This window comes from Parus major, chromosome 11 (genome assembly GCF_001522545.3).
Source record: "Parus major isolate Abel chromosome 11, Parus_major1.1, whole genome shotgun sequence".
In the NCBI taxonomy this organism is placed as follows: Eukaryota; Metazoa; Chordata; class Aves; order Passeriformes; family Paridae; genus Parus; species Parus major.
Window position 1 is genome coordinate 10776172 of NC_031780.1, and position 18624 is coordinate 10794795.

General features: G+C 37.7%; 1 protein-coding gene across 8 annotated transcripts in view; it reads right to left on the bottom strand.

Annotated features, from left to right (window-relative positions):
- Window positions 1–432: 432 nt before the first annotated feature.
- CHD9 (chromodomain helicase DNA binding protein 9) overlaps window positions 433–18624 on the bottom strand; it is an 85140-nt gene continuing 66948 nt past the window's right edge. For 5 of the 8 annotated variants that reach the window (XM_015639770.3, XM_015639769.2, XM_015639773.2 and 2 more), the window contains 16 exons: window positions 18503–18592; window positions 17612–17715; window positions 17364–17481; window positions 16639–16696; window positions 16240–16282; window positions 15884–16103; window positions 15559–15761; window positions 14418–15326; window positions 12187–12350; window positions 10962–11234; window positions 10000–10168; window positions 8926–9065; window positions 8226–8447; window positions 7303–7431; window positions 5198–5302; window positions 433–3895 (listed from right to left, as the gene is read on the bottom strand). In XM_015639770.3, coding sequence (XP_015495256.1) covers window positions 3032–3895; window positions 5198–5302; window positions 7303–7431; window positions 8226–8447; window positions 8926–9065; window positions 10000–10168; window positions 10962–11234; window positions 12187–12350; window positions 14418–15326; window positions 15559–15761; window positions 15884–16103; window positions 16240–16282; window positions 16639–16696; window positions 17364–17481; window positions 17612–17715; window positions 18503–18592 — 3811 coding nt within the window. In that variant the 3' untranslated portion in view covers window positions 433–3031. The remainder of the gene's footprint in view (window positions 3896–5197; window positions 5303–7302; window positions 7432–8225; window positions 8448–8925; window positions 9066–9999; window positions 10169–10961; window positions 11235–12186; window positions 12351–14417; window positions 15327–15558; window positions 15762–15883; window positions 16104–16239; window positions 16283–16638; window positions 16697–17363; window positions 17482–17611; window positions 17716–18502; window positions 18593–18624) is intronic. The other 3 variants (XM_015639771.3, XM_015639774.2, XM_015639772.2) reach the window with 2 other exon arrangements.

The following is an 18624-nucleotide window of genomic DNA, read 5'->3' on the forward strand; positions in this document are numbered from 1 at the left end:
TTAAGTGCTGTGTGCACAATTAGAAGTTTTAATAAATATGTGGAAAGTAATGCAAAGTTTTTTTTTTAAAAGAAGACTGAAAAGGTACTTACTTCACTGCCAAGATGCTTATTTAAATTAAGGTAACTTTTGGACCAGAACCTAGACCATACATTATTTTCTAACCATAAGTAGGGTGGGAAAAACAGCTGGTTTTGATTGTAAGACAAGAGAATTAGAGGCAATTGATTCCCAGTAAAATTCTGTAGGAGTAAACCATGGTCTTGGGCAGTAGGTGTGAGTGTTATGTCCTTTGCTTGTTTGCAGGGTTTTAAAGATCTTAAGAATAATTTCAGTTTTAAAACTTAGCACTGAAACTTGAGTTTTGCTCCTGGAAGATCCATGTTTAATCCTTACACAGCATTACTTTCACATACTGAGGCAGACATCACGGGTAGTCAAAGAATATGTTTAATAAAAAATAATTAAACTTCCATTTGCTCTATAGAACATCATAGAAAGTAATTCAATAAATTACAAATGACTTTTTAAGACGCTTGTTCAACTACAGAAAGCAAATTCAGACTACACAGAACACAACTGGCAAATATTGCAAATGTCCAAAAAAAACCTGGACTAAGACTTGGATCATGAAGCCTGAAACAAGGGATAGAAATACAAGGCAATAACAGCTAAGGTTTTTTTTTTAGTAACTACCAACACACACTTTATCATCACCTTGGATATCCTTTTCATTTTAACTTCAGTATTAGTGTAATTCTACTGAGGTTTCCTTATAACCCTTAACTTTATACAACCATATTTGCATATAGTTTAGCTGATAGTGGGACACTTTTTCCCCCTCTGGATCAAACTGATGAAAAATAACCCAAATATAATTATGTTCAAGTCTACACCAGCCTTCATTACTTGAAACTGTAATTGCCTTATTACATAGAAAGAATCACTAGAACAGTAACCAAACTTACTTGACCATAATAGGAAAATACTTTATTTCATAAATCTGATATAAATTAGGTTTTAGCCACAAGATTTAGGACTTGTTTTGTGGGGGAAGGGTGGGAAGTGATGGTATTGTTGACATACTCCATCAGCAAACGAAGTTAGTAACTGCTTGTAAAACTTTGGCTATTTCATAGATGCATCCTAGTTAAATAAAAGTGCTATATTACAAAGGGCAAAATATTTAATATGAAATACTTTTTATTTTAATGATGAAGAATTGGCTACCCCCTTCTCTTGGCAGTTTTTGATTTTCACTATTGCTAAGACACTGCATGAAGGGCCAAAAATCAGAATACTATCTGGGAAAATACGTAACCAGCACAATCCAAATGGTACTTGTATAATTGTGTAATTACATCTAATACTGTTTCTAATCATGGGGCTATTTAATTTGCACATAGAAACTTATATTTCATTGGTAAAGTTCTTGATAAAAAACAACACAGTTGTTTTACTGTACAAGCAAGCAACAGAACTATATCAAAATATACAGTTTTTGTTTTTTATTTTTAAATTTATCCCTTTGTAAAGCTTTTTCCATGACTTTCACTAGTACCTGTATCTATTTTCTCTTAACACTTGCCTATTCTTGGACCGCAAATGATGTAACCAAGGTCAACTGAAGTCTCAGTCAGTTCAGAAGTTCTGTAAATGTGAATCTGGGCCTCGACCGTGTCAGAGTAATAGCAGCTTAAGAAGAAGGAGGAATCATATCACACATCAAATCTTAGACAGATTTTATATAGTAAAGGGTTCTAAGGATTTGGACTTAAAACAGATGCCTTATGCCCTGTTACTGTGGTTTCTAGGAATAATTTGTCTTCCTTACTATTCAAAGTGCTTTTTTCTTTAGTGGGTAACTCAGCATAATATATGAAGTGATATCCCAATAATGATTTTGGATAATAAATTTAATATTTAGTCAGATTAAAATCTGCAGAGAAGTTTAAACTCAAAAGGAGTTCAAAACTATCTGTACTCTATTTACCATTATTAACTGGGAACTCCAGGAGGTTTATGACATAAAACACAAATAGAAATCTACACAAACAAAGCAAACAAACAATTTTTACATGAATTATGCAGTGTTGAAAGGTCTTTTCAGTGGCACTTTATGACAGTTTGCCTCTTCTGAGTTTTGAGGAAACTACTCCTCATTTTGGGACTTTTAATTCTGCAGAGGGAGCCCAAAACTTTGCAAGGTGTAAACTAAACAGACCTACATGGTGCCAGGTAGCATGAGATAAGACAGTTTTTGCTTTAATTTCCCCTTCCTGCTGTCAAAGAGAACAGCTGCAACAAGGGGGAAAGAAAACCCCAACAGTCTTATCTCAAGTAACTCAGATTTTAACATGCTATACAGGATGTCTTTAAAAAACAAAACAAAACCTGAAAACAAGTAATAGAAACCAATGTAAACTTCCTAAACTAACTCAGCTGAGGTAACAGGTAGCCAGTTTAATTGGCTGATTGGGAAAAATTTATCTTCTTTTAAACACACTTGTACCTGAATTGGAAACAGCAGTGCATCACAACACTAGAGCATTTTCATGTAATTAAAGCAATGGATGGTGATGTAGATTCTACAGCTTTCATGACATTCATTAGCTGCCCAAATTATTGCTGAGTTTTGATCTGTAAATTATAAGTGTCAAGGAGGCTGTAAAACTATATTCAAATTAAATCAATAATATGCATAAAGTATTCTGTGTTCACTGCAAATATATTAAATATACAGCTCTTACTTGAGCATTATTTTCATAAAATTAACCCCCCAACAAAATTATAATGCCTTTTGTTGTAATTTTACACCATTGTGTATTTGATAGTACATACAAGTTCAGAAACTTATGAACTTCAAGAAATATTACATGCAAAACGTCTCTGAAAGCAGTTTGCACTTCTAAACAAATACTGAAATGTTCGGTCAGTAAATCATTGATGCACTCAACACTGGGTTATTTACAATGAAATAATTAAAGAATAAATTCAAAATCAGTTTATAATTTAAGTGCAGAGTCTGGGGTCAGTCTTCATCGCTCGAATCCGAATCCTCAGATGAAGATGATGTACTGTCGGATCCAGATGAAGCATCTGCTTTCTCTGAACCCTCATCTGTGCTGTTTTCGTTGTGAGAGCTTGGCTCTGTTCCCCCTTTGTCTTCCTGATCTCTAACCCTAGAATTTTCCTCCTTTTCTTCTGTGGGCTTGGCTGAGCCTGTGTCATTGCTTTCACTGTTCTGTACATCAAAAATATTAGACTGAGACAAAGCTGGGATATGAAGATTAAGGCCTGGAGTGAGAAGCATCCCTGGGTAAAGTATGTTGGACAAAAGTAAAGGGTTAAGAGAGAGAGGATTGGCAGCTGCAGCGGCAGAGGATGTTGAAGGAGAACTCGAAACAGAGTTTTCACCACCAGTATCCGTATTTTGGTCTTCTGTCCTTTCTTTCTTTGTATCCGTGTCCTTTGACTCGTTTCCCTTTTTCTCCTCCGAAACGGATTCTGTTGACTTTGTCAGGAGTCCTCCCATGCCCAGCAGGTTTGGTAATCCAGCCATCCCTGACAGCAGCATGGGGAACATGGCAGCCACGTTCTTGGCCTCTCCTCCGGCAGCTAGGCCGGCCGGCATTCCCATCAATCCCGCCGTCACCTGCAGCGACTGCAGGTTCTGCAGGTTCTGCTGCAAGGCCTGCAGGCTGGGCAGGTCCACGCCCGGGAGCAGCCCGTTGGCGAGCAGGGGGCTGACGGGGACGCTGGCGGCGGAGGCGGCCGCCGCAGCCGCCGTGGCCTTGGCGATCTCGCTCTTGGGGCGCCTCCCCCTCCGGCTCACCTCTTCCCGCACCACCGGGCCCGTCAGGATGCGGTCAAACATTCCCTCGGGGAGGAAGCCCTGGGAGAGACACAGGGGCACTTTAGTGTATTTTGGGAGCTTCAAGATGGCAAAGGAAAAGCAAACAGGACTCAAGTGTACGGAACGGTGTCAAAGGCCTGAGCTCCAGACAACTCCCTGGCATCCGAGGTGACTTTGAGCTACCACACCCCAAACATCTAAAGGCCCATCTCCACTGTGAGGGCTACACACGGATCTTCTCACACCCTCTGCTAACTCACCCTTCATGGCTTCCTGGCACATCAAGCAAAATACTGCTAATTATAGGAGCAAGCTCAGTCTAAGATCTAAACCAGCATTGCTTTGAAATATTATCACACGGCAATCACTTGACAGTTTAATTAGTTTTCAATTTAAAGTGAAATGTATGTGATTGCACACAGACCAACAATCTCTGAGCCCTTTTTATTTTTGCTAGTGTCTCTTTAATGTCCTCATATTTCATCTCATCCATAAACTGAAGAATAAAGACTCAACTTGAATTTAAATTAAATTCACAGTACTTCTATTTAGGATTTGTACAGTATTATTTCACCACTTTAAGACCTCCTAACAAAAAAGAATTGCAACGAATACCAAGATTCCCTTCAAAATGCATAGGTTTGAAATTTCCTTTTTAAAATGGCAATGATAAGATCAAATATTACTCAACACCATAGTACAGCTACCTTTTTCCCCCAGCAAATAACTCTAATTTATATTAGCTTAGTACAACTAGAGGAATTCAGATCTCAAGTTCTGCTCTTCTCTATGTGCATAACCACTACTTTCTCAAAGTAATTCTGCTATTATTTATACCTCTATTCAGAGGTATACACTACAACACAACTTTTTGAAGTTCAAAATATGTCCTTATCTTCAAGGTAAGACTAACCATAGTATCCTCACTAGCCTAGTTTCTCAAAGGTGCACATTAAAAGTAAAATAAATATTTCAAATTAACCCTTTTTTTTCCCCAACTGGAACTTTAGAGAAAATATTCTCATTCTTAAATGATTTCTTGACTAATATCTTTCGTAAAAGCCACTGGGCTATATTTAAGACATGAAAAGTCACAGTACAGCATCTTCAATAAAATCTCTAGTTTGTGGTTGCCAGTCACTGTTCCACCCCTACTCCAGCTTTGCCAGCAAAGCATTTACTGAACTAAGCTGGCAGAAAGCTGACACTGAACTATGTTTGCTATTAATGTAACACCAGAAATGAAAATCACACCCCTTGGCATGCATTTTTTTTCCTGTTTGCTTTGTTTCCCTTCAGATACATTTCATGTCATGCTTATCTTATTCTGCAAATACTCACAGACTGTTTTACAACTTCTCCCCACTCAGGAGCCACTCCATACTCTGGATTTTCTTTCAAGAACCTGCACAAATCCTTCAGAGGGGGAGCAAATGCACCCCCAACCTGAGAAGCAGAAGATAGAAGTCAGTGAATACATGACAGCTGATAAGAAAGAAAGCAACATTAATACCTGATATTGTTTCATTTTTACCTTTTAAATAATAGTATGAATAAAGCCTCACTTCAGACTATCATGGAGCATGATGCAGCTTTTGGCTGACTGCTGTTGATAGATGTGTACATGATTTGTTCCAAATCTACTAAACTCAAACTCATCTATCGAACTCAGTTTGAGACTTCAATATTTTACACTCCCACTAATGTTTAATATTTAATTTTTATTTAGATAGGCAATGAAGGGAAGAACAACCACATGAACAGAGAAAGTGGTCCACATATTACCAAGAAAGTGGTACGTACAACCCTGTTAAACTTTTCCTTTATTCAATACATAAATCCTATTCTCTCATCTCAGTCAACTTCTAAAAATACTTTTAAGAGGCTCTGCCATCATGAATTAAGTTCTTGAGGTTTTTTTCATGCAAAAAAGGTCAAGTTAAAATTACTAAACAGCATATCCTAATAAAAGCATATAAGTAGGAAAGTAAGCTATTAAATTAATGAGAGGTATTATTCAGATCCAGAAAGAAAAAAGAATTTCCAGTTTCTGCTTAACTTTCTCTATAAACTGCAACTTAAACTCACATTTTCTAGACTACTTTTGGTCCTTCACTGCCTGCTACTCAAAGTACTACAGAACTAAAAAAAAAATTGAAAAAAACTAGTTCGGTGATACAGAGAAATTTGTGACAACTTATACATGGAAAAACTGAGATTAACAAAGCATCCAAGTACAAACTATGGAAGGGAAATTTGAAGGGAAAAAAAGCCATCACGAAAACACAGGTTTTCACAGTTAACTGAGATCAGATCTCTCACTCCTTGATCCTCAACTTTGACAAGACCCCTCAGGGCACAGCTTTTGAAGAGCAGCCATGGATGCCAGTTTCAAGAGACTCACAACCATTCTGCTTCTCCTTCAGAGCAGCTGTCTCAATACACTGAAGAGATTAAAGACTCAAATTCTGCCTCACTCTCCTGTACAGATGGACAAAGCTCCTGACCTTAATATAGCAGCATATGAAAAAACCCATCCTGTTTCCCTTGTAGCTGCTCTAACAAAAAGAGAACCTAGCAGTGCCACAAGAGAAGGGAAAACGCACTATACATGGACACAACAGCTCAAGGATTCCCCCTGGACTGCTGCTCTGGTGCTACACTGACATTCAAAGACACATCACACACATCTGGCCAGATCTGCTCAACAGACACCAGTAATGTTCTGCACACTTTTCTTGATAATTGCCTTTAGCTTCCCCCAGAGCCTATTCAAATGTGTTGTGCTGTTCCCAAACTTTGACCGCCGGTACAAAAATTCAATTAAATTCAAATTCTCTCATATCTCCTACTGCTGCCTTTTCACACAAGAATTCCCCTTCTCCTTTTGTTCTCCTGTTCCCCTAACATTCCACCTAGAAATGTGACTGACATACCTACTGGTGGATCCATAAAGGGCAAATGCCAGACATTAGTGAAAAAAGCAAAATAATCTAGTACATAGGATTTCCTCAGTTCCAAAGGATAAGTTTCTATGCCAGATATACTACCCAATACAATTTTAATTGTGTCAAAAATAGTAATAAGAAGACTACAAAAAAATCTCAAAACTTTTGATGAAGTTGCCACTTTGATCATATATTTTAAACATGTATTTTAGTGGCCTTGCCTCTGTCTGAGTCAATGGCACAAACACTGCATCATACCAAGTGATCTATAAACCATGGCTATGTTTCTATGTGTACCTTACATATTTTCACAGTTGCAAAAAAATTTACTATAAGATTTTAATTGACTTTAAAACTTAAAAAAACTGCCAAAACTTTAAAACAGAAACCTTTCGTTTGTATACTGGGAAAATTTTAGTGACCGTAGTGTATCAAGTTCTTCATCTGGAGTAACCTTTCATTTGGGGAGTATCAGAATGGGAACAGTATCATGAATACCTTTCTTGCATTTCTTCTATTTATGAGCTGAACACGTTCTTCACCAGTTAAACTGTTAACATCCAGTTTATTGGGGTTTCGACAACGGTGTCTTTTTTGTTTGGGCCTCCCATCGTGCAGCTGCATCCTCTGTTATAAAGGAATTAAAAAGCCAATTATCTTTCTGATATAACTGCTTTAAAAACAGGAAGATCTCTGTGCATTCTCTGGAGTCAGGCATTAATTCAAAACCAACTTCAGAATTAGTTTAGTAACAGTACCTGTTTACTAATCACAACCATTTAATAAGCATCCCAGTAAACAGCACTACATCATCTCTCTGATGCCTCTGCCCATTACTTTACAAATTTTTCAGGTTTTAACAGTGCATTAACTATCTGAAAGACTGCTGCTGTTTTGTATTATCTTCATGGAGAAGTAAGGTTGTTACTCTAGATATCACACATATGATTTTCTTACGTTCTGCTAAACATCAACTCAATGTAAAATCTCAGATTCAGAAGCAACAGTATGAGAAGATCATACACCACTACCACAACACTGTACTGTAGATATGAGATACATTCCACAGTAAGTTCTTTAATCCTCTTGCACATCACTAAATATGCTGTTACACATTTTCAGCTCAGATCATTATCATAGTAATATGAGTTTTCTTACCCTAGATAATGTTTTAAATTGTAAGTGAAATAATACAAAGATCAAATGTCTTGATTTAGTATTGCTTTTCTTGGCAATTGTATTTGTGAGACAAAAGGAGGGCTTGCAGACCTCACACTGTTAAAAGAAATGGACATTTTCCTTTTCCTATGTGGAACAGAAGAACAAGGAAATAATTCCCTGTAACACAGAATACAAACCCAAATACATCATATGCGAAGTATTTTACTATTTAGCTGGGGAGAGGCGAAAGAAATACTCACAGGAATACAAGCTCCTGAATCTTCAACATATCCAGGATGTTCTTTAAGCCACCTTTCTAAGTCTTTTCTTTTAGGGGCATCATCACCTGCAAGCCTTGTTCCATCTTTCAGGTTAATAACAGGAACTGGGCTCTCTGCATCGAGCATGCCTTGGGACTGTGTGTAAGTGAGTGCTGGGTTTATTCCTGCAGCAACCTGGCAGGAGTTAATACCTGGATTAACCTGGAGAAATTAAAAACATCTGATTTACTGCACTGAAAACAAACCATTACAATTGTTTCATGTATGGGTCCAATGAAAGCCACACTTCTGCAGAACACACTCACGGACTTGAGGACTGCTCATGCCACAGAAATCCCTCAAATCACTGCCACATTAGGCCCCATAACAAATGTTAAAGGAAGGCATGTTCAAGTGTTGTTATGTCAAGCCACAAATTTTTAATAATACACTGTTAAAGTTCACCAAAATTAAAGTTACATTTTAAAAGCAGTTATTGATATTATATATATCCAATATTTAATGACACTCCACCACTTGTCATCTGTGTAATCATAAACTACCAGCAAAAAATATCCCAAACCCAAAAGTTTTGACAACAAGCTTTTGTGAAACAGGGACAGCTGGTTATGCTCAGTTAAGGCACTAATAATAATAATTTTGATCTTATTTTTTTGGATACAAAATCAAGTTTACTTACATGGTTAGGCTGTTTATTTCTATTCATAAAGAGGACATCAACCCCCTCCACATTCTTCCTTCTTCCTCGTCTCTTTTTGACTACAGGCTGACTGTCAACTATGACTCCATTGGCACTGGCTGTTAAGTGACTGGAAGTACCTAATAAATGATACAATAAAACCTGTGTCAGATGCTTGTTTATAAAGAGAAACATGTCTGAATAAAAAAAAGGAAATAAAATTATTTGAATTAGTGTGAGTGCAATTTCTACATGCAACAGCTAAGATGAATTGCCCTTTGTTTTATGACTGTTTAAAGCATCATGAATATCAGGCTCTGAAAGCCACTTCACAATGAAAATTTCATTACTGCCCCTCCACACCCCCCCCCCAAATTAATCTGTACAGGGATGACAGCCATTGAAAACTGCTGATATCATGTACACAAAGAGGCAGTCATCCCTAAAAAAATGTTTAGCAATACCACAATGGTTTGCTGCAAAATTTAAGCAGAGGCTGGCCTAAATTAAGCACCCATTTCTAATAATTTCTAATATTTTAATCCAAATGTTAACTCCTTACTTTAGGCTCATTTTTATTTCTCAGAGTACACCTACTGTTACTTTTTATGAAACAAGCTGTAACTTTCTGGCTATAAATCGAAAAATTGATTCTAGATTATTGTCCTCCACTGCCACTTTATATGAAGATTATGAATAGTCCAAATTGGCAGAGGCATAAATCTGGAACTCTTCATATTTACTTACAAAGTAGCCATATTAAGTTCTGAGTGATTACTGTCAATGTACAGTGGTTCACTTCAGAATTATTAACTATTAAAATCTTCTTTTGAGGGGGTTTACAGTGTCTAATAACATCATTCTAATAAATGAACATTACAGTAATTGACACTGTGAAAAAGTATCAGGTGCTCCAAACTGCAGAATGGCTCTACACTAGAGAGATTTATCCAGACTGCAATTTAGAATAACATTGCAAACATCTCTTTTCCACTGCCAATTCTTGGACATCAACACAAGAACCCAGAAGATTTAATACCAGACTACCCTTCTGCTCTCTGATATTTTATGTACCTGATTTGGGAAGTGATTTTGGGAAGTTGACAAGGCTGGTTTCTGAAGCATTCTGGAGTTCACGTAGCCGAGCCAGATATTGCTGCTGACCCAATGCACCCTCCTCGCTTTCAAATGGCCTTTTCTGAGACAGTCCCTGCTTCTGAAAAGTCAATTTCAAACCACCTTCCTGTTAAATAAATGCCAGGGTTAGAAGAGCTTCTGCTGAAGCAGAAAGAACTACCTCATAATCAGGATTTTCGCATACAGTTATTCCAGCAGAATTGCGAAAGAATGAAAACATTGTGTTAGACCTTATACAATCTTGCTCTTCCATGTAAAACCAGAATTTGAACAGAAATGTCATCTGAACTGAAAAATCCAGACACTAGTAAGGTGTTTACCTCCTGAATCCAGTCCTAGACCCAACTACAAGAGTAAAGAATCACTTATTTTATGTGCTACCAACAGTTCTCAAACTACAGATAAACAATATGTTTGAAGCTTCTAGTCTGCATTTAAAACCAGGAATTTCCTGCAATCCTCTAAAAGACCATGAAATAGTAAAGTACTTGTTGAGATGTTTAAAAAAAACTGAACAGCAGAAATACCTTTTTATACTAACCAGATGTGTTAGAAACAGCATAAAACCAGCTGTCTGAGGAAGTATCAGTACGGCAAAAATTGAATTCAGAGAAAAAAATAATGATTCCTTCCAGTGGCTTATGCAAATTAGGATAAAAAAATTCCGAAAAAATCCAAACAAAAACCAAACAAAAACAATAAAACAAAACCACAAAAGAACCCCCTCCCCAAAAAACCAAACCCAAACCCCAAACACTCAGTGCCCAGAAGCAGCAGACCCAAATACCCACAAACAAGTGTGTGAAGAAGTGAGAGTGAGAGCAGGCAGCCACTTGCAGGTAAAGCATGCCGCACACCGCAATCGCAACCAGGTCCTAGGGCAATAAAAATAAACATACGTCATTGATTTTCACTGTAAACTCCTTTTCTCGTACATGCTTCTTCACCTTTGACAGCTGGGGTGATTGGTCATATTCTTCTTTTACAGCTGCCAGAGGGGGTGTGGGTGCACTGGGCTCACTGTACTCAGCAGCTGCCCCTGAGCTGTCCAGCAGTTTGGTGGTGTAGAACGATGCCACTGCTGTGCTGTCGTAGCTCCTTCGGGCTGAAGGCCATTTACCCTTCAACACTGTCTGACAAATGCTGTCCAGCCTGTTAATCATAACTCGATCCTATAAAGGAGAGGAAATTGTTTAGTAAGACCAAAATGCCTACCAACACTTACATTTATGTATTAGCTCTTAATTCTACAAAGAGAAATTACAACATTTTTATCACTGGACTTGGACTTGAAGATTTTGAAGTTCCTGCTTTGTACTGATTTGCTGTGAATCTCCGAAAGCACTTCTGCATTTAATGTCACTATGTACCTCAGAACGAGTATACAATTTCTCTCATCTGTACAGGGTCTAGCAAATGACTAAAAAAAAACTATCTCCCTGATCTTTAAAGGAAAGATAAGGTAACTACCAAAGCAGTATTTGTATGTTGGCTTTGACTCACTGCTAACAGGATCTGAACCTGTGAGCAGCAGCATAACATACAGCAAATAGCATTTATAAAACTAAATCTACAGACTATTATTCATGTCTCCTTTTGGCTTCCAAAACCATGTAACTCCTCATTCTCATCCTTTGGACACCAAACACAGATAACACTTTACACACCTTCATAAGACACAGTTCTCAAGTCCCAATAAACTCAGCTAAATACATGACAACTACAGAAAACTGGATTTTCTGATCATTTCACAGTTATTTGTCAAATAAAACTTGTGACTGATAAAATTACAAGTTCTGTAAGCAAACACTTTATTTCTGAGTTCAAGATTCTCCCCTATATTTGACATAAACCAACTTTTTACACTTTGAATGCCATTTTTCACGAAGTACCAAGGACCTGTGACATTAAAGTTATGCTCACCTTCAAAAATTATGGAAAGTCAATATCTAGATTTAAATGCATCTTTCAGGAGTCAACATAATAATATCTAAAAGGTCCTGAAGCTCAAATCCTGCAGCTATTTCCCCTGCTTCTTGGTTCTAACATATTTAACCGAACATTCATGTTAAGAGTCTGCCTTCAACTGCTATTTTGGTTTTCAAAGTTGCATTATGAACTTGCCTTTGGCCAGTAGGATGCAGCCAACATGTATCCACCTTGTAGGAGATAACTGGAATTTGGTGTCCCATTGTTCATCTGGAAACTGTCTTGTGTCTCATCTTGTGTGGTGCTCAGAGAGGCCACACTCTCTTCATCATAGGCTTTTATATGTGGAGTTCCCTCTGCTAAATAAAACCATCAAAATCATTATGCTATAAGGGAATTAAACACTCACTGTAAGAGGTTCAGGTGAACAAAACACACACAATGATGTTCAGAGAAAGTCCAAACACAAAGTTAAACCAAAGAACTAATCTCTTAGGTTTTTCAGGCTGATCCTCTTCTAGGGATGTAAATTCCACATGTATTCCTCTGTTAGTATTTTGAAGCTTATGAGGTCAAACATTTAGCTCTTTGTAAACAGACATACTTCAGAGTAATCTAACAGACAGTCTTCACTTAACATATTTCCTTTGTAAGACAACATTCACTGAAGTGTAGAATTAAATTGAAATCAAAGGTATCTATCACCAGCACATGGCAAATCCATTGGGATAGTACTTTAAAGAACAGCCCATTTAATTTACTGCATTGGATCTTCCATGCCTTAAACATGTGTGCCTGCATAACTCAGTTGCTCAATTTTTAATCACTGAGGTTTTTCCTATTATCTTTCCAGTGTGTCCTCTGACTTTCTTATATTTCATCATTAGTATTTTACTTTTGCCTCCATCCATACAGCAACAGAAGTTTCACTATGACATGGGGAAACAGTCTGAAACAACAAAAGAAGTGTTGCCTGAAAATGTAACTACTACATCAGCACAAGGAGTAAGAGGGGAAGCTCTTCAGAAATTAAATTTGTCCTTAACAATAGCTCTGTCCTGAGTCATCTGATAGAATCCAGCACTCCCTTCAGAGATGCTTCAAATGTGGAAAGAATGCCAAAGGGTCATTGCCACTGTGCAACCAGTGAAAAAAACCTGGGCTTAAAACTAAAATACAGATAAAGTTCAGTGAACTTTCCAGCATTTACCAACCTCTTAAACACCAACAGCAAAATCACCAAAAATAACCCCAAAACAAAAAGGCCAACCGCTTTATGTGATTCTGCAGTTTGAGGAAGGCAGGATTACTTGCCTAAACAGACCAAGCTGGCACAAAACAAGGTAACACACTTATGGTATCCACAATCTCTATCTGAATATTTATATCTGCATACAACTGTTTCCTCTAAAAATGTCCTTTCTCTGCTACAAGCAGCAGCATATTAACAATTTTCTGTAAGTGGCATTTCACTTGTCCAGTAACCACTTTCCCAGTAAATTAACCCTGTGGTTTCCATTTTTCATTTCCATGGACAAGAAAATCCATCTGATTAAGACAGTGCTTTTTTCCCTTAAGTATTGGAAAAAAAATAGGTTTTTAATTCCATTGCCTACCTCCACTCTCTTCCCTTCTCTATTGCCATTTGTATTACACAAAGAAATCTTTCCACATTCTAAATTTCAGTGGGGGAAGTAGAGGCCACTTCACAGCAGCAAAGTAAGGAGTGTACTTAATAATGAATGGTTGGGTTATTAAAAACTCAACTTGATCAGAGGTTTTTGCTTCTAGTTTGAAGCTTTCACTGTGTCTCTGTCATGTGGTCTTATGTGCTGCAGTCACCTCAGTCTTGCCTAAGCAGTTTTTTTTAAGTGGATTTTTTGAAACGTTTTTAAGTGTTTGAAAATTTTCAGTGTAAAAACATTGGGCACCTCCAGTTCAAAAAAGAAAGCAGCTGATATGACTTTGGACAGAAGGAAGCTTGCGGGTTTCATGAAAGAACAATGAGGAAGCTACACAGACAGGTGAGCAAGAGTGGAAAAAACAAACAGGAAAACCTAAAGGATCTGTTTAGAAAGAAAAAGAACCCATAGTAGGGAATGCACACACATAGTATATTTCAAGAAAATCTGTCCATTCCGCTCTCCCACACATGAACCACATGCACAGCAACCTTGCTTAGGAAGCCAGTCAACACATCCTAAGAACCTCACCCAAGGCACTGATATGAAGCAAACAAAAAGCAGTATTCCTTAAATTCTTCCAACTCACTTGGAAGAATCAAGCAAATATGTTTATTTACATTTACTTAATGTTTAATAAAGTTTATTTCTGTGGGATTTAATAGCCTTTTTTAGACATTTTTTCATTAAGAATAAGCTAGTTCAGTTAAGAGTTATACTGCAGAAGTAAGACTACACACATACCACGTTTTTGTGCCTCCTCTTCATCACTATCACTCTCTTCAGACGATGATGATGACGACGACGATGATGATGAGGACGATGAGGAGGAGGATGAAGATGCTGAAGAACAAGATGAAGATGATGAAGAGCTAGAGCCAGATCGAGACTGGGAACAAGATGAGGAAGACGAAGAGGATGAAGATGATGACCTGGAAGAACAGGATGATCTATCTGAGTCAGAGTCTGAGTCAGAGCTAGAGTCAGACCCCCTTTTGCTGACTCTCTGTTTTTTGGAAGCTGGGTTTGGAGTCAGAGGCTCTGTCCTTGCTGCCACCATGCGCCTGTCTGTCTCAGCCTTCACACTAGGTCTGTGGTCTGTAATTTGTATTGGGGTGCCATTTCTGGGACTCAAAGTTTCAGATTTCAGTATTGTCTGTGTCTCCTCTGTAGACATGGATTCCTCTTCAGAAGACTGAGGGTCCTCTTTCAGATTTTCATTTTTAGCTTTTGCATCCTCAAAAGCATTCACTTTAGCATCTGACAGTCTTGACTGAGGTGTAAGAGGAGAAGCAGATAATGCCATCTGGTACTGGTGCAAGAGTGGAGTAGAAGTCCTTGAGAGAGCCACTTTGTTTTGATTATAGTTCCTCTGGGCAGACATAAATGAGAGTTCAGGATCACGAAGAATATGATAATCTGTCCTGCTAACTCCGTGCTTAGCAGCTCCAATAAGTAAATCCCTGTCGTGAGTCCCACATTCCCACCAGACAGGTAGGTCTGGGTTTGGCTGGCACAGCTTTAGTCGCTCAAACAACTGGGGGTGTCTGAGAGCCTGTTCTCGCACTTTCCGCAGGAGCTCGATGCGGTACAAAGTCCGGGAAGCACGTTCCTCTGTGATGGGCTGGATAAAAATGTTTGGGTCCACGAGTTCTGTATTAAAACAAAACAAATGAGAATCTGCCAAAACCAATATATCAGTACTTTAAGTAGATGACTTTAATCAGTTAATGCATGTCTCCCCATTATAAGCTTTCAATTTTACTCTCACCTTGTTTCCTTAATTCTTCCTCCCCCATTTTTATCTTCCAACACATGAAAGAAAAACCTTTTCAAGCTAAGTACTGACAACACAAATTTAAAAAGTAAAAACATACACACCCACCTTCTTTTGAGGGGAGCCGACAGACCCTCCTGCACATTGACATAAACGCATACAGGTACTTCTCCAAGCTCTCATCAGTTTTCTTGTGCAGCCGAGCCATCGCTCGGAACTTGGTCCAGTCAAACCGTCCCCTTTCAGGGTCAAACACCACTCCAAATGTGGACACAACTCTGTAAAAGTCAGCCTCTTCTCTTCTTGTCCATCTTGACCAGCAAGAAAAAATAATGTGAAATTCTGTCAATTTCTTCACTGTTTCACATGTTAAGTCTTTACCATTTTTTACATAAGGGCAGATTAAAACAGTACATTTGCATGCTGCACATACCTTTGCTGTCTTTCAATCTTAGCAGCCATCTTTGGATTTAGTGCAGCTTCTTCATATGGAAGCTGCATCATACTGGTTTGTACTGGGAATGTTGGCTGCATCTGCTGGGCCTGCCTGTTTTTACTTGTTCGTTGGTAAGCTGTTATCAGGCGGCGCAGACGCGTTGTTAAGGCAGACTGAGTGGGCCAATAGATTTTGTCCCCTTCCATCATTTGTCCATCTATATGAAAACCAAGTCATGGGAAAAATAAATTTTTCTACTCAAGGTAATCTATGTTTTAGCTACAAATCACAAGAATTAAACAATTCAAAACACAAAAGCAACTGGCTCAGATTTGAAGGTCTTATGGACTTACCTCCATCTGCTATTACGAGATCACCTGGGGATGAAACATCATCCTGTAATAAAACAAAAGCAAAGCACAATTTAAAATACAGCCCTCTCCAGAGATTTAGATCAAACATACACCTTACAACAATTTCTGAATATGATAAAGAACAGAACTAACAAATAATTTGGCTAAATGGCTAACAGGGCATACAACAGAACCATGCAACAATTCCCTACCATTCCCATCCACCCAGACAACTTCAGAAACACATGGAGTAAGCTTTATCAATTTAAAGAAATACAGGAAAAAAAGGTAATAATTTGCTCAACCAAAAGGTAGAAGTATTAAATTTAAAATGACTGTCTGTTGAAGTGTCTAAGTGAGTGAGTGTTAAAAGGAGATATGAATTGGTGCCTACTATACCTCTATGTCATCTTTAAACAGTGCTGGTGCTGGTTTATATTCTGGATCTTCTACATCCCTGTTAAAATTTCAACACAAAGAAACCATTTTAGTAACATTTTACACTACTAACTGAAAAGTTCTTACAGTTTTTTCAATTAAGCAAAACTGATTAAAATTTAAAAGATACTGTATTTAATTTTCTGTTTGAAATGAAGACAGTATTTCATGGCAGCTTTGGCTTGAATCCTACTTCCCCCAATTCACTGTATCATTCAAAGGTATTCCCTGGGACCACAAATAAAAACCTCAGTGATGAGGAAATTAATAAAGGCAGTTCTCTCTCTCAGCAGTTATCAGTAATTCTCACACTGATCTACTGGGGTCACTGGTCAGCTACACAAGACTAAGGCATCAAAAGCTGACCTGAAATCAAGTTAAACAGGTCTGTAGCACTTCACCTCTGAATGCTTTTGCACTTCAGTGTCTAAGTAGTATTTTTAATATAACAACACACGGTAGAATCCTTGTTAATAAGTTGCTGCATTTTTCCCTTAACTGTGAACTCCCAAACTTCAGTAGTTGTTATATCATTCCTCTCTTCCACCCTATGGGAGTAAAATCAAAGTTGTATTCCTTACAACAATGACACCAAACTCACGTAAAACCAGTTAGGAAGAGAATAAAGTACAGCATGTTAATTCAAATCTGTTTGCTTTAAGGCCCCCAAACATTCCTTTCCATACCCATCCATATAATCATTCGCTCTCTGTTCGGCAGCAACTGCTTTCTCATCTGGTTTTCCAACTCTTTCCAAGAAGCAAAGAGCTGGGTCTGCTCTGATAGTGTTGTATTTCTCATAACCTATAAAGGAAAAAGAGTGGCAAAAATTCAGCTTCCAGAGTAAACAAACAAACAAACAAAAATAGTGAGTGTAGGCTGTTTTTATATTGGGATGTGGGAAAGTGCATACACAGTCACCCTCATTACTCACCGTGTTTAAAAACTCCAATTAGAAGAGATTTATCTGCATCTGCATCCCACCACTCAGCAGGAACTTCAGAGTGGTCTGGCTCAGGAACCCAAACATCAATTTCACTAAAGAGAATCACCAAGAGCATACCAACATCAATAGAATTCAGAGGAAAAAATAATTTTTTATATTTTCTTAGTACACTTCTATTTTATGTGGGACTTTAAACTTCTTTCTTCAAGCACACAAATAAAACCCTAAAACCAGCAATACAAAACACCCAGACAGTTTGGTATTTTGTACTTGAGATCAGTAACAGGGAAAGAATACCAAAGCAAAACCAGTATAAAACATTCTTCCTCCCTCAGTGCGCTTCACCAGCTCCTAGCAGCCTGTGCTTGCACAACTTTGCAAACCAAGGATTATCTTGTGTTAGTATTTAATAGCATGAGAGGGACTGCTCACTAGTATTTCTGAATCAAATTACAACTTTCTATCTGCCACAAGCTCATGTAGCAGTGACTTCAAGAATTTCAAAACAGCAATACTTGCATTAAAAAAAAATAAGTAAAAAAAAATTAAAGCCATTAATGGAATACACAGCACATAATCAAAAGCATGGGAAAACCTGCCAATTATCATGTCAAGTACATAATTTATCTTTCATTCACTTCTTCAGTCTATTTGACTCATATTATTTTACTTTATATAGCTAGACTCATAAAGAGGAATAAGAACTACCACATGTCAGGCTGATGAAGTGTTTAGTAAACAAAGAGAAAACAAAAACATGTTCCTCACAGCCTAAGGATAAACACATTTAGTTTTAACGTTTCTTATTTAGGTCTAGGCAGATTCTTGAATTTTCATCTGACATTTGAAATAAACAAGTAAAAAAACTCTATAGTTCACCTGGCATCAGTTCCATCGAAGACCTTTTGGAATTCATTACCAATGACTTCTTGTTTTAAGTAATACAGCATTCTTACTCGAAGTAAGACCCTAAATAAAGAAAAAAGATAAATACAGATATA